The sequence below is a fragment of the Ictidomys tridecemlineatus genome, chromosome 2 (assembly GCF_052094955.1).
Source record: "Ictidomys tridecemlineatus isolate mIctTri1 chromosome 2, mIctTri1.hap1, whole genome shotgun sequence".
Lineage (NCBI taxonomy): Eukaryota > Metazoa > Chordata > Mammalia > Rodentia > Sciuridae > Ictidomys > Ictidomys tridecemlineatus.
Window position 1 is genome coordinate 160,894,164 of NC_135478.1, and position 16,848 is coordinate 160,911,011.

The following is a 16,848-nucleotide window of genomic DNA, read 5'->3' on the forward strand; positions in this document are numbered from 1 at the left end:
GGATCTAGAGGGAAAAAAAGGAAGAAGAAAAAGATCTAGGGAGAACATGTAGTTGGACAAATGGGCACAAAACATGAAGATATTCATATCATATTCTAACTGGAGAAGTATTTTCTCCTTGTGTCCAGAGCCTGGCAGAGAGAAAACAGTTACCTGGCAGAGTTAATTGCCCCTGATCATAAGGAAGAGGCAGGCCTGTTGCTCCACATGGGACAGGAAGAAATTTAGGTGAGTCCACATGGTATTCCCTAGCCCAACTGTGGTTGTACATAGGCAAGTAAAGAGGCCTAAGAACAGTGTGGGGACCAGGACTTTAGGCCACTTGCGGGTAAGGGCCTGGATTACAGCACCAGGGAGGATGCTGACGCCAGCAGAGCTGGTAGCCAAGGGTGAGGGGAATTTAGAATGGACAATGAAAAGGGGAGACAAGTATTCATTGCAGCCCCAAACCAGCTAAGCAGACATGGGCCTGGTTTGCCCATTTACCTCCCTTGTCCAAGTCTCCCCTCAGGAGGGGACGCCTACAGAGCAAGGCAGGGACTGCACTGCAAATGGGTTCAGAAATGAAGGTCCGAGTGCTGTGCTGGGAGAACAGGGCCATAATGGGGACATGCCACCCAACTCCTTTTCCAGCTTCACCTCAGGCAGCAGACAGCCCTCAGCTGTCATCTGTTCAGCATCTGCCTCAATTCTGAAGAAACATCCCTGACCAAGGTCACTCTCTCCCCTGGAGCCCACATCTGGAGACCTAGTGGGGCAGGTAGAGAAAGGCCTGGCTGTGCCAGCCTGCTGGGGTATCGGAGCACACAGATCACCTGGGGCTGTGTCTCAGGAGAAGATCAATATCCAACTCTTGAAACCCAAACCTTAGCATTTGCTTGTGGAGAACTCAACAGGAAACAAGGAGTTATGTGAACCACGTCGTCGTTGTCGTCGTCATTGTCATCATCATCATCACTGTTATTATTATTGTGATGCTGGGGACTGAACCCAGAGCCTCACACATGCTGGACAAGGACTCTGCCACTGAGCTGCAAATGGGCTAGATTCTCAGCCCACAGCACAACTCTTTTAGAGTCTTCCCTTCCATCCATCTTCTTCCCAAAATTAAACTGCTCCAGTCCTTTCTATTTAGGGCTTCTTTATTTGTTCTTGGGTCACATTGTGGATAGTGAATCCCCAGACTTCACACTTACCTGGCAGAAAACCACCAGGCTCTCCCTCTCTATCTGTCTGTATTTCTTCTTCCACATTCCTTGTCAATCCTCTGGAGAGAAGAAGCCTTAGATAGTCATGTGTTACATTTTAGTCCCAATCACACATATCCTATTATTGTAAATTAGTGCTAATGTTTTAACAAAGTACACTTCAGAGGTATTTGCATTTTAAAAAAAGTTATTAATCTAGAGAATGCCTCAAAACATAATTTAATGCATAATTAGATAATAAAAGAGTTGAACCTTCCTTTTATTATTCCAGATACATACTCAGACCCCCATTATTTCTCATGGTTGTTGCCCCTTGACTTACTCAAGTACTGAAGAGCACCAAAACAACAAAAATAACAAATGACTGAGTCCTTGTTAAATGCCAATCATGGGTCTGGAGCCTGTCACATTCCTCTAAACCTCACACCAACTTCCTTTTAGATAAATAGCTGAGTCTCTGAGAGCCTAAGTGGCTCCCCGGGGCGCACAGTTCAGAAGTGGTAGGGTGAGAAAATCCACTCAAGTTATTTTGACTCCAAGTGTCCAGCCCACTGGAAGAGAAGAAAGCTGCTACCAGCTGGCACACAAACCCAGGCTGCCATTAGCAACAGCTCAACAATATACTGCAGAAATCAGCCTACATTTATTGTTGAATAATGTTCAGAGGCACTGTCACCATTTAGGGTTTGAAATCATACAGCAGACTGTGAAGAAAATGTTTGGGTAAAATGTTCTGGGATCCGTAGGAAATTTTCCAATTTTTTTTTTACCTTAATTTTCTCACCCAAGCTTTAAAGCAATAATGAAGCCATCTATTCATGTGAGTGCTGTGAACTAGACAAAACCCCCATTTGCAAATGGGGTACCACGTACTGGTAGAAAGCTTTAGCAGATCTTTATTAGACATGCACTCATAGGGAATAAACAAAGATGCCGTGGGCTTAGCTTTCTAAGGATCACAATGCCTCAGCCCCAGCAAAGGGGTTTTTGTTTCCAGGAATAACAGCTGATGGAGGAAAAGCATGGATAGCTGTCTCACATCTAATGCAACATGACCCTCATTTGTGAATTCCAGTTCATCTGATAGTAGCCCTTTTTGGAAAACGTGGAGAAGCGATATTGTGGTTCCCAATTGTCTCAACAAATGGAACTTCCTTGATACCTCCTCTGTAAAAATGGCAAACTGAGGGGCAGAGCATGATGTTTGCAACCATGAAGATATTCAAAATATTTTATTTATTTATTTATTTATTTTTAAAGATTGATGTGATTTATTTATACCTTTATTTTATTTATTTATATGTGGTGCTGAGGATCGAACCTAGCGCCTCATACATGCTAGGCGAGAGCTCTACCACTGAGCCACAGCCTCAGCCCCTCAAAATATTTTAACCATTATGGTGCACTGTGGATTTTTTGGTTCCCCAAAGAAACAGGCAATAGGTTGCTGTAGCGTTAGGGTGGCCAGGTGGGTACTGGGCATATTTTCCTAGGGGGTGATAATCCTCCTAAGTCGAATTCAGGAGTGCTGCTTTGGCAACAGAGGTGAGGGTGGGAGGTGGAGGAAGGAGGACAGACACACAAGAAAACTTCAGATGTACAAAAGACTTGGCCAATTCTAGGACTGTTCCCTTTTTGTGCAAACCAAGACTCTCCAGGGCAGGGGTGTACAGAGGTAGGGTGCTTACTTAGGGAGCTCCAGCCAGTGCCTATTTACCAACTGCTAAGGAACACTTAATAATTGAATAATGTATATGACTGTACTGGCAAGTAGTCCTGATTGTGACACATTGACACAGGGTGGCTTCCTGAAGAAACCTTGGAAGGTCTTTGCACAGTACCATGACCATGAAATCTCCGAGCTTTTGATAATTTCTTCCAGGGGCCAGTCTTTGTCAGAAGCTTCCTGGATCCCTGGGGACTTGGTGTAACCATTCAGCAAAACTGCAGAAGCCTTGCAGAAGCCTCCTATAGCAGATGTAATACCTATGTCTTGACCTCAAAGTGGTCCTGAACTTTGTGGGGATTAGAAGATGACCCGTCATTATGTCAGTTCCTTCAGGATGGGCCAGAGATAGTAAATAGGTGTCATCTCAGAGGACAACTCCAGTTGATTGCTGGTGGCTGCCTGATGTTGAGTAGGATTCTGAAGCTATAATCTAGTGTCTGAGAGAAGAAATCCCAGGATTAGAGCACTGATGGTATCCTCCCTCTAGACCAGGGTTTTATTATTTTTTTAAAAGCTGTTTTGTGTATTATGAGCTCCTTTGTCATCTGGTGAAGACTACAGATGCCTGTGTTAGTCTGGTTTCCATCGTGTGATAAAATACTGGAGATAAATCACATAAAGGAGAGAAGGTTTATTTTGACTCACATTTCAAATGTTGTAGTCCATGGTCAGTTGACTATTGTTTTGAGGGCCTGTGGCCAGGGAGAACATCATGGCTAGGAAGATAAGGTAGAGCAAAGATGCTCAACTCATGGTGACCAGGAAGCAAACACAGCCAGAAAGAAAGGGAGTGGGATTCTAATATTCCCCTTCAGGGCAAAACGTCAGTGACTTAACTTCTTTCCACTAGGCTTCACTTCATAAAGTTTATAGAAGTTCCCAATAGAACCACAGGCTTGTGATCAAGCCGTTGACACATGGCCTTCAGAGTCAGTTAAGATTTAAGCCATAACATTCCACCCATGGCCACCAGAGGTGCATATCCATCTCACAATGAAAAATGCACTTAGTCCATCTCCAAGAGTCCTCAAAGTCTTAATAGTTCTAGCATTGCTCAAAAGTTCAAGTTCAAGTTTCCCCCAAGACTCAAGGCAAATTCAGCTATGAACCCCTATAAAAAAATTTTTAAAAAAAGTAACGTACTTCCAAGATAAGTGGCACAGGATAAACATTCCCATTCCAGAAGGGAGGAATAGGAAAATAACAAGGAGGAATCAGACCAAAACCCGCATGGCAAATATTAAAACCTATAGCCCCAATTCCATTATATAGGGCACATGATGTGAGCTCCAAAGGGCATGAGCAGTCTCACTTCTACAGCCTTCCCAGTTGCAACCCACTCTCCTGGGCTGGATTTACTCACTGCCTGCAGCTTCCCTTGGCAGGCATTCCATGTTACTGGCATCTCTAACTTTCTGGACTCTCCATTATAGCTTCAGCTTCACTCTTACATCTTCACAATGCATCGCTTTGTCAGGAGCTGCTTGCAGGGGCTCAGACACTGCCACATACTGCTTGGTTTCCCAGGTTTTTCTTTAAAATCTGGGTGGAAGACTCCATGACCATATAACTTTAGCATTCTGAATGCCTGCATGAACAGGGATGGCCCCAAGGTCACTGGCTTAAGCAGAAGTTGGTCCCATTTGGACTTTGTGGTGGGCCTTGAACGTTTGGACAGCTGAACGTGGGAACTTGGAGGAAAAAAATCCCAGGGGATGAATGTGCATCCATGTGCAAGCAGCATACCCTTGGGCTCTGTTCTCAAACAAAAGTCTTTGAGCCTACAACGGGTAGAGTCTTGTTGACTCCTGAGATGCTCTCAAGTCATCACATCATTCCTATTATTCTAGTGCAAAAATACTTTGTTTCATTTTAATACATGCTAATCTATTTAACAACCATACCTTCCTTGGCCACAACTTTAAACACACTACTTTTCTGGCAAAACTGCAAGTTTTTCAAATCTTTACCCTTTGCATTTTGCTCCTGATTCTCACTGAAGTCTGGCTATAAAAGCAGCAAACAATAGTCATGCTAAAGCCTAACTGCTGTGCTGCCTTGGAGCTTCCTCTCCCAGATTAATCAATTCATCACCTTTAAACTCAGTCTCACACAAAGTCCCAGGGCATAGATGAGATGTGGACAAGGTTTTTGGCAGAATGAAATACAAATATTCTCTAGTCCAATTCGCAATAACGTCCTCATTTCCATGAGTCTGGCCTTTACTTTCTTTACTTTACTAGAATGCACTTCTATCAGCATTCTAGCCTCTTGGGTCCTAACCCAAATTGCCATTGATAGTATTCTAGGCTTTCCCTAGCCTACTCTCTCAATTTTTCCTAATTCCTCCTTCAAACCAATTTCCAAAGCTTCTGAACCACATAGTCAGGTATATGTATAACAATTACCTGCCCTCTTGGTACCAATTTTCTGTGTTACTTAGATTTCTATCACTGTGACAAAATACGTGAGGTAAATCAAATTAAAAGAATTATTTTGGCTCATATTTCAGATGTTTCGGTCCATGGATAGTTGACTCTCTTGCTTTTGGTTCTAGGAGGAAGCAGAATATCCTGGTAGGGAGTGCATGGTGAATCAAAGCTGCTCATCCTGAAAAGGTGGCTGTTTCTTTGGGTCATTGAGAATTGTCCATGGCTGAGTTACTTTCATTTCCCCCTCTTTTCCCTTCTTCAAGGGTTTTGTCCCCTCAACTTTACCCAGCACTCTAAATTCTGTAGGAAAACCACACCTAAATGATTAAGATGTTTACTGCTAGATCATCGACATCCGATGAGCTTTAAAGATACATCAGAATGTGTAACTCACTTCCTTGTTCTTTTAATAATTGCATCAACTGACACCAAACATGTAAATTGCTGTGAGATTTAACTTGAAGAAAAGTACTATGTCTATGTCTATTTAAAGAAAATGCAAAAACTAGTCCCAGGAGATTGATGTCAATTGCAATGTTACTGCCAGAGGAAAATAGTAGACACACACCCTGGATGAGGAAGACTCCACTCAGTATTTACACTTCCTATATATTCATCAGTGCATCTTTTCCCCTCCATACAAAAGCCTTGTGCCCCTTAGTTCCCCAGGATGTAGCTTTGAGATTGATATCCTTTCCACATTCCCCAGATTCCGACTCTGGAATAAAACTGATTCCTTCCTCGAACTCTCATCTCCCAAATATTGATTTCCAAGTAGTTGGCAGCTTGGATCTGAGTCAGGTGAAAACTTCATGGCATTTGGAATGAAAAGAGAGAGAGAAGGGTCTGGGTTTCCATATCATCTTTAAGGGTTTTCCAATAGCCTAACTGCCTTCCACTAGGCCCCACCTCCTAAAGTCTCCACCATCTTCCAATAGTGCCACAGGCTAATGACCAAACCTTGAATCAGGGTTTAAGGCCTCATTTAGTTGCTGAGGCTGGTTTTGAACTTGTGATCCTCCTGCCTCAGCCTCCGAAGATGCTGAGATTATAGGTATACACTCCCCTTTTTTCTTTCTATCTTTTATATATGAGAGAAAACATGACCCTTGACTTTGAATCTGACTTATTTCATTTAACATGGCCTTTGGTTTTTGGGATTGTATTATTTCAGTTAGCATGATAATCTCCAGTTCCATCCATTTACTGGCAAATGCCATAATTTCATTTTTCTTTAAGGCTGAATAATATTGCACTGGGTATATATATACCACAGTTTCTCTATTCATCTGTTGAAGGGCATCCAGGTTGGTTCTGTAGTTCAGCTATTGTGAATCGAGCTGCTATTAAAATTGATGTGGCTATGTCACTGAAGTATACAGATTTTAAAAGTCCTTTGGGTATAAACCAAAGAGTGAGATAACTGGGTCAAATGGTGGTTCCATTTCAAGTTTTCTGAGTAATCTCCACACAGCTTTCCATAATGGTTCCATTAATTTGTAGTCCCACCAACAATGTATGAGTGTATCTATTTCCCCACATCCTAGCCAACATTTATTATCACTTTTATTCTTGATAAATGCCATTCTGACTAGAGTGAGATGAAATCTCAGTGTAGTTTTAATTTGTATTTCTCTAATTGCTAGAGATGTTGAACATTTTTTCATATATTTGTTGACTGATCATATTTCTTCTTCCTTAGCCCATTTATTGATTGAGTTATTTGTTTTGTTTTTTTGCTGTTGAGCTTTTCGAGTTGTTTGTTTATCCTGGAGATTAATATTCTGAGATACAGGTAACAAAGATTTTCTCTTTCTGTAGGCTCTTTCTTCACATTCTTTTTTAAAAATATTTTTTAGTTGTGAATGGACCTTTATTTTATTTATTTACAGGCAGTGCCAAGAATCGAACCTAGTGCCTCACACATACTAGGCAAGCACTCTACCACTGAGCCACAACCCCAGCCCCCTCTCTCTCTTCACATTCTTGATTGTTTCCTTTAGCTAAATTGTGGAACCAACCCAGATGCCCTTCAGTAGATGAATGAATAGGGAAAGTTTAGTATATATATATACAATAGAACATTACTCAGCATTAAAAGAGAATAAAATCATGGCATTTGCAGGTAAATGGATGGAGTTGGAAAATACAATGCTAAGTGGAATATGCCAATCCCCCAAAACCAAAGGCCGAATGTCTCCTTTGATATAAGGATGCTGACTCATAATGGTGATGAAGGGGGAGCATGGGAGGAATGGAGGAACTTTAGATAAGGCAAAGGGGAGACAGGAGGGAAAGAGAGGGGGTAAGAGGGTAGAAATGATGGTGGAATGAGTTAGACATCATTACCCTAAGTACATGTATGAAGACACGAATAGTGTGAATTGCATTCTGCCATTATGCATAACAAATCAGAATAAATAAATAAATAAGCTTCTTAGTTTGATACCACTCCATTTGTTGATTCCTGATTTTACTTCTTGTGCTTTAGGAATCTTTTTGAGGAAGTCAGTTTCTGAGCCGACATGATGGAGTTTTGGGCATACTTTTTCTTCCATTTGTCACAAGTTCTGGTCTAATGCCTAGGTCCTTGATTCACTTTGAATTGAGCTGAGAAAAAAAAAACAAATATTGAATATGAACTATTAAGGTCAATTGTGACCTTAATATATAAATGTCCATGAACTATTAAGGTCACAATTAAACAGAGAAAAGAAAAAGCAAATTTTGATGAAAAGTTAAAGAATTTTTTTCTTTGGAGTTCAAAAGATTCTCAGCTTCCCTTCTCAGCAGTGTTAGGTGGGGTCATCTGGAGTATGATGTTTGCTTGCCTCCACCCTCAGGGTGGGGTTGCTACAGTGAGAGAGTTAATCCCATAGGCAAACTCCTGGAGGCAAGGTTTAGGTTTAGGTAGGCCCCAGGCTCTTTGCTGAGAAAATTGGTCTGGAAATTTTAAATCAGCACACCTCCAGGGCCTAGCAATTGCTGGTCCGTGCTGGAAGACTGCACCCCAGGGGGTTTCTCCTGGGTTCCACTTGTGTGACAGTGGAGCCAATTCTTAGTCCACTACATCACCTATAGACCCCATGTTTCCTGGTCTTGGGGTTCAGTCTCCAAACTCAATCTCTCCCATCCCCACCCTTTCAAATTCCTGACCAGCACATCTCTCCCAGCTGCAAGCAGCCAGGTTGTAGGGGGAGGGGGAGAGCTGGGTGGGTTTCCTTGACCAGTTGTCCCCTGTGTAAATCTCTCTCCATGTTTGATTTTCTCCTGGTCACTTTAGCACACTCTGTGTCGTGCACTGTGGGTTTGCCAGGCCTGTATTTTAGGCCAAACTCAGGTTTGCAGGGAATAGGCTCCCCCAGCTGCCAGCCCTGGCACCACAGCTGTAAAATGGTTCCTTCCTCTGTCCTCCACACAAAGCTGGGAGAGATGCAGTTTCTTTTCTTTTACTGTGCAGCACACTTTTCAGTTTAGTTGGATAGTATCTTTGACCTCTGGTCTCTCCATATCCAAACATACCTCAGGCTTCCTAAAAATGCAAGTTCCTTTAATTCCCTTCTCTCTCTACTTTGCTTCTAGAGGGACTGCTCTGGGTGGTAACTTTGGCTGTGGCAGCAGCTATGCAATGGGGATTTTTCCTTATTTCATTATATTTAACCTCCTGAATACTCAATCTGCTTTGAATGTCCAGTATTAAATTGTAGTAAAGCACCCCCCTTTATTCATTCACCCACTGTGCTGAGAAGCTGCCTGTCTACTTTCTTGGTTTCATGCCATGGAGCAGCCAGGAAAGTGACCTTCTCTATTCCACCATCTTATTTTGTTTGTTTTCTTGGTAACAGGGATTGAACTCAGGGGCACTCAACCACTGGGCCACAGCCCCAGTCCTATTTTGTATTTTATTTAGAGACAGGGTCTCACTGAGCTACTTAGCACCTTGCCATTGCTGAGGCTAGCTTTGAACTCACCATTCTCCTGTCTCAGCCTCTGGAGCAGCTGGGATTACAGGCATGCATCACCACACCGGGTTCTATTCTGCCATCCTGAAAACCGTCAGTGTAGTTTTGATCTGCATTTTCCTGATTGCTAAGGATGCTGAATATTTTTCATTTATGCTTTAGCCATTTTTATTTCTTCTTTTGGGAAATATCTGTTCAGGTCATATGCCCATTTACTAAGTGGAATATTTGCTTTTGTTTTTGCTGTTGAGCTTTTTGAGTTTTATACATCCTGGATATTGATATTCTTGTCAGAAGAGTAGTTGGCAAGATTTTCTTCCATTCTGTAGGTTCTTTCCTCATGTTCTTAACTATTTACTTTGCTGTGAAGAAACTTTTTAATTTGATGCCATCCTATTTATTTTCTAGGTTTTATTTACTGAACTTTAAGAAGTCTTACTGAGGAAGTCTCTGCCTATATATTGGAGTATTTTTTTAAATTTTATTTTTATTAGTTCTAATCAGTTATACATGAGAGCAGAAAGCTTTTTGATTCATTGTACACAAATGGAGCACCACTTTTCATACTCTGGTTGTACACAGTGTAGAGTTGCATTACATGTGCAGTCATACAAGTACCTAGGGTAATGATGTACTTCTCATTCGACAATCTTTCCAAACCCCATGCCCTCTCTCCTTTCTTGCCTCCTCTTGGCCCAATCAAAGTTCCTCCATTCTCCCCACATTGCCCGCCATTATGGATCAGAATCCACTTATCAGAGAGAACATTCGGCCTTTAGTTTTTTGGGATTGGCTTACTTGGCTTAAAATGAAATTCTCCATCTCCATCCATTTACCTGCAAATGCCACGATTTTATTCTCTTTTAATGCTGAGTAATATTCCATTGTGTATATATACCACCGTTTCTTTATCCAGTCATCTATTGAAGGACATCTAGGTTTGTTCCATCGTTTAACTATTGTGAATTGAGCTGCTATAAACATTGATGTGGCTGTGTTACTATAGTATGCTGATTTTAAGCTCTTTGGGTATAGACTGAAGAGTGGGATAACCAGGTCAAATGGTGATTCCATTCCAAGTTTTCTGAAGAATCTCCATACTGCTTTCCAGATTGATTGCACCAATTTTCAGTCCCACCAGCAATGTATGCGTGTACCTTTCCCCCCACATCCTCACGAACACTTATTGTTGTTTATATTCTTGATAACTACCATTCTGACTGGCATAAGATGAATTATTAGAGTAGTTTTGATTTGCATTTCTCTAATTGATAGAGATGTTGAACATTTTTTCATACATTTGTTGAATGTATATCTTCTTCTGAGAAATGTCCATTTAGCTCCTTAGCTCATTTATTGATTGGGATGTTTGGTGTTAATTTTTTGAGTTCTTTTTATAACCTGAAGATTAGTGCTCTATCTGACAAGTGTGTGGTAAAAATTTGCTCCCCAAATGTAGGCTCTCTCTTGCTGAGAAGTTTTTAGTTTGGATCCATCCCATTTATTGATTCTTTTTTTTTTTTTATAAAAAGGGGATTTATTAGGTTGTTCTAAGATACACATTCTGGATAACCCACAATGGCCATCTGCTGGCTAGAGAGCTGGAAGAATCAGTAGCCTCGAAGTCCAAGAGGCTAAAGTCCCAGAACAAGAGGATCAACAGTGCTACCCTAGTACGAGATGGAAGGCTTCTGAAGAATCACTGGCAGAGTACACTTTGGAAGAGTGAAAAAGCAAGAGCCGATATGCTCAGATGACCACAGCAGCAATCAAGAAGTTGTTCAAAAAGAATGGAGCTTGCATCTGCTTCCTTGTTCTTCTTTTATTCCATCCAAGCCATCATCCTATAGGATGGTGCTGTCCTTGCTTAGGGAGGTCTCCATTTCAGTTGGCTATCCCACATGCCAATCATTCCTAGACACACCCTCACCCACACACCCATAAACCTCTTAACCCTTGGCATCTCTTAATCCAATCAAGTTGACAATTCCAACTGGCCTTTATAGCCAGCTAGAAGTTAAATCAAGTCAAGTCTCCTGAGAACTAAATCTTTATCATTTATCTTTGTGATGCCTGTCTTCAAAGTATGATCACATACATCTTCTAATTTGATCATCCTCGATGAAAGAGAGGTAGGTAGTTATTTTAAAGATGAGAAAAAGAGAATCAAATTGATGGGCCCCAGGCCAAATGGCTAATAAAGCAGTTACACTAGAACTTTGAATGACAAGACAATATGACTTGGGACACTGACACAATAATTCTGTTATTCTCAGGAATATTAGAACTTCTAAGCAGAATAACTTCTAAGAGAAATGCTTGTACATATTCTCCCAGAATCCTACCCCTAGAGATACTTATTACTCTCTGATAAATTTTATTAGAATACAGTAGTAAATAAGTAGCATAAAGTGGAACCCTTATATACATTTGTGCTACTCTGTTCTTGTCTAAGTTTCCACATGGTTCTGACAAATAACTCAATAGACAGATTCTCCAGAGAACTTTAAGCATTAGTTTTTAAAGAAGATTTAATCACACAAGATGCAGAAAAAACTCTTTAAGGGCTGGGGCTGTAGCTCAGTGGTAGAGCACTTGCCTAGCATGCGTGAGGTACTGGGTTCGATTCCCCTGCACCATAAAAAAATAATAATAATAAAAAATAAAGGTACTGTGTCCATCTACAACTAAATATATATATAAAGAGAGAGAGAAAAAAAAACTCTTTAAGATTTTTACCATTCACTATTTAATACTGTCCAAAGTACTGTTTTTAAACATTTATTTTTTAGAAATAGTTGGACATAATATCTTTATTCTATCTATTTATTTTTATTTGATTCTGAGGATTGAACCCTGGGCCTGGCACATGTTAGATGAGAACTCTACCGCTGAGCCACAATCCCAGCCCACTGTTCAAAGTATTAAAAGCAAAATTGTTCCTTAAAAAATAGAAAATCAATAATAATGAGTCTGACACAAAGAAGAAAATAATTCTAAAAACTCAGCCCAGTTTAGGAAATTTAGGAAAATACAAATTCCTAAATTTCAATTCCAGCTAGTATCATAAAATAGCTTAAAAATTCTAATGTGGGAAATAATCACCTCTTTGCCATAAAATACAGCTGCAGAAATGATTCTACAATTCTTCTCATTTAAGACATAATGGATGGGAAAGAACAAGAGACACAACATGGAACAGAGTTCAGCTTTTGCAGCTCATAAAGGACAATTTTGATTCAACCTCCCACAGCTTCGTTTGCAATGCTTTCAAGACATCTTCCATCTGTTTTAGAGACTTTTCTATTTCAACTCGGCTTTCAAGATTAAAAAGCTCTTTATCTTCTGGCAATATTTGTTTTTCAGAGGACCCTAAAGTATAACTTTCAATGGCTTCAACACTGAGGCAAAACAAGTCTCTCTTATAATCCAGATTCTTGGGAGTGCACCTGAACACATAGCCAAGATGGAGGGAGCAACCCGCACAGTATGGGTCTTGAGAATGCAACCATTTTCATCTTTACGTTTGGAAAGCTTCTGCTCTTTATCCACAGAAACATTACAGGAAACACAGCGCAGCAGGATGCAGTTGGTGTCCTCCTGGCTGGTATCCCAGCTCAGCGAGTCGCCCAGCGGACGCCGGAAGCCGGAGCACAGGAACACCAGCGGGGGCTCCGCCGGGGCCGCCTCCTTGGGAAACTTGTCGGTGCTGGCCTCGGTCGCGTCTGTGCTCACGGAGTTCCACATGATCGCCCACTTCTCCAGCAGCCGGTGGCGGCCCGAGTCCTCCGAGAGCCTCCTGCCCAACAGCGACGAGTCGTTCCTCTTATCCTTGAGGTCACCTGCGCAGCAAGTGGAGATACACCCTCTGTGATGATCCAATGACCAAGAGCCCGCCATAATCTACAAATAGCCCGCGCCCCAGAGCTCCAAGGGAAAAAAAACCCATTTATTGATTCTTGATTTTATTTTTTGTGCTTTAGGAGTCTTGTTAAGGAAGTCAGGGCCTAATCCAACATGATGAAGATTTGGGCCTGCTTTTTCCTTTAATAGGCACAGGGTCTCTGCACTAATTCCTAGGTCCTTGGTCCACTCTGAGTTGAATTTTGTGCATGATGAGAAATAGGGGTTAAGCTTCATTTTGCTACATATGGATTTCCAGTTTTCCCAACACCATTTGTTGAAGAAGCTATTTTTTCTCCAATGTATGATTTTGGAGCCTGTCTACTATGAGATAACTGTATTTATGTGGGTTTTTCACTGTATCTTCTATTCTTTACCATTGGTCTACATGTCTATTTGGATGCCAATATATGCCATTTTTGTTATTATAGCTCTATAGTACAATTTAAGGTCTGGTATTGTGATATCTCCTGCTTCACTCTTCTTGCTAAGGATTTCTTTGGCTATTCTGGATCTCTTTATTTTTCCAAATCAATTTCATGATTGCTTTTTCTGTTTCTATAAAGAATGACATTGAGATTTTAATTGGAATTGCATTGAACTTGTATAGCGCTTTGGGTAGTAAGGCCGTTTTGACAATATTAATTCTGCCTATCCAAGAGCATGGGAGATCTTTCCATCTTCTAAGGTCTTCTTCCATTTCTTTCTTTAGTGTTATGTAGTTTTCATTATAGAGGTCTTTTACCTCTATAATGAAAACTACATAACAATCGTTTGTTAGATTGATTCCCAAGTAATTTTTTTTGAGGCTATTGTGGATGAGGTAATTTTTCTAATTTCTCTTTCAGAGGAATCATCACTGATGTATAGAAATACATTTGATTTATGAATATTGATTTTATATCCTGTTACTTTGTTGAATTCATTAATTAATTCTAGAAGTTTTCTGTTGCATTTTTTTATATCCTTTAAGTATAGAATCATGTTGTTGGCAAATAATGGTAGTTTGAGTTCTTCTTTTCCTTGTATTCATTTAATTTCTTTAATCTGTCTAATTGCTCTGGCTGGAATTTCAAGGACTATATTGAATAGAAGTAGTGAAAGAGGGCATCCCTGTCTTGTTTCAGTTTTTAGAGGGAATGTTTCCAATTTTTCTCCATTTAGACTGATGCTGGCTTTGGGTTTATCATATATAGCTTTCACAGTGTTGAGGTATATTCTTACTATCCCTAGTTTTTCTAGTGTTTGGACATGAAAGGGTGCTGTATTTTGTCAAATGCTTTCTCTGAATCAATTGATATAATCATATCTTATCTTTAAGTCTATTGATGTGATGAATTATATTTATTGATTTCCATATGTTGAACCAATCTTGCATACTTAGAATGAATTCCACTTGATCACAGTGCACTATTTTAAAAATATGCTTTTGTATGCAATTTGCCAGAATTTTATTGAGAATTTTTGCATCTATGTTCATCAGGGATATTAGTCTGAAATGTTCATCAGGGATATTAGTCTGAAATTTTCTTTCCTTGATGTATCCCTGCCTGGTTTTGGTATCAGGATGATATTAGCCTCATAGAATGAGTTTGGAAGGGTTCCCTCCTTTTATATTTCATGGAATAATTTGAGGAGTATTGGTATTAATTCTTCTTTGTAGGTCTAATAGAACTCAGCTGTGAATCCATCTGATCCTGTGCTTTTCTTGGTTGGTAGGCTTTTGATGGTGTCTTCTATTTCCTTGCTTGAAGTTGATCGGTTTAAATTGTGCATGGTCTCCTGACTCAGTTTGGTTTGATTATATGTGTCTAGAAATTCGTTGTTGCCTTCAAGGTTTTCTATTTTATTGGAGTTTAAATTTTCAAAATTGTTTCTAATTGTATGTTGTAGTATTGACCTTATGTTTTCTTCTAGCAGTTTTGGAAAGTTTCTTGTCTAATTCCTAGATCTTTGACGCATTTGAGTTGACTTTTGTGTGCATCTATATTAATACATTCCTCAACAAGATCCAGAGGCATTCAGTGAATTCTGAAGTAGCAATGAGTGTAAATTATATTTTTGAGAGATCTGCAACAGCTGAATGTGATATGAATATATCTGTGTGTTCCCACCATAAAAGGCACTCTTAATTCTACCATGATTTGTTGCTTATATTCATAGTGGAAGGAGCTAAATTTGTTTGTGAAAATAAAGAAGTAACTGTCTTTCCATTCCCTTTTGTAAATGGTCTGAACTCTAGATATGAGTGCTGTGGAGGAGAGAGTCCAGGGATTTCAGGTGAAGAACTTGTAATTAAGACTGGAGCCAGGCATGCTGGTGCACATGTGTAATCCCAGTGGCTTTGGAGGCTGAGGCAGGATGATCGCAAGTTCAAAGCCAGCCTCAGCAACTTAGTGAGGCCCCAAGCAACTCAATGAGACCCTGTCTCTAAATAAAATATAAAAAAAAAAAAAGTGCTGAAGATTTGGCTCTGTTGTTAAGCACCCCTTGGTTAAATCCCCAGTACCAAAAACAAAGGAAAAAAGACTGGAGCATAGACCCAGCTCTTGTTTGTCATGTTGTTCCCTAAGACATCTGAGACTGGTGTTCCCTGTACATACCAGCAACTAATGCCTACTTGTTGACCTAAATGCCTATCATATATATCATCCCAGGATTCCCTTGGAGGGTGTTGAGGGGCCCACACCAAGTATCTTTCTGTTCGTTTCTCTTTCTTTCTCTCTCTCTCTCTCTCTCTCTCTCCCCCCCCCGCCCCCTGGGGATTGAACCCACGGGTACTCTACCCCTGAGCTATATCCTGAGCACTTTTAATTTTTTTTATTTAGAGACAGGGTCTCACTAAGTTGCCCAGGCTGCCCTGGAATTTGTGATCCTCCTGGCCCAGCCTCCCAAGTTGCTGGGATCACAGGTATGCACTGCTGCACACATCTTTCCATGGCCCAAATCATGACCCAATTCCTTGGGAAACAGAAAACTCTCCCTATTTTATAAATTCCCTGGGAAGCTTAGGTTGCAGTAGGGTCCCCAGAATGGAAGAGCAAACACCAAGCATCCACGAGCTCAGTGAAGTGACATTTCCTGGTGACAGTGTATAAATCTAGGGGGCAGTCATCAACCCTCTTGCACATGGTAGAGAATAGAAAAGAGTGACTCTTACAGAATCCACCTGCTATGGCACTGATAACACATAAAGTGGAGAATGGCCGGCAAACTCCTGTACTATGTTAATAAGATTCATGCGTTCTTGTAGGTTGATTAATTTATAATCCTCTCTTGGTTCAAAGTGGGACTGAAAACAGACCATTTTTTCCACACATGGACCTTTAAATTAAAAAATGAGCAGCAGACTTTGATGATGGCATCAGTGAATTAAACTGGGACTAACCCTTTTGGAACACGAGATACAACTCAAATTTGGTCATTATTGTTTACTGTATTTAAATGATAGCTATACTGTCTCGGAAGAAAGAAGTAAACAGCTTCCACCTGGGACATCAAATAAGGTTGCTCTGAGACAAAGTCAACCCAAAATTCTGGCACAATTGTCAATAAACAGAAACTTTTCTTGGTCTTGCTAATCCCCTCTGAAGCTCCAGAAGCAGTTATAGCTG

The 16,848-nt window shown here is 40.5% G+C and overlaps 2 protein-coding genes across 4 annotated transcripts in view; both read right to left on the reverse strand.

The window, feature by feature from the left end:
• The window catches only part of Znf277 (zinc finger protein 277), a 192,088-nt gene that overhangs the window by 38,559 nt on the left and 136,681 nt on the right, over nt 1-16,848 (reverse strand). Inside the window, exon 12 of one of the 3 annotated variants that reach the window (XM_078040064.1) lies at nt 1,197-1,267. The exons of 1 other annotated variant lie outside the window; for it this stretch is intronic. In XM_078040064.1, coding sequence (XP_077896190.1) covers nt 1,197-1,267 — 71 coding nt within the window. Of the gene's footprint in view, nt 1-1,116; nt 1,268-16,848 lie in introns of those variants that run through there. One more of the 3 variants, XM_078040063.1, reaches the window with a different exon arrangement.
• LOC101974347 (protein Mis18-alpha) lies at nt 2,426-13,951 on the reverse strand. The gene is given in 2 exon segments (XM_078040066.1): nt 2,426-12,823; nt 12,826-13,951. Coding segments are annotated over 2 exon segments (693 nt in total). The 5' UTR covers nt 13,232-13,951; the 3' UTR covers nt 2,426-12,536.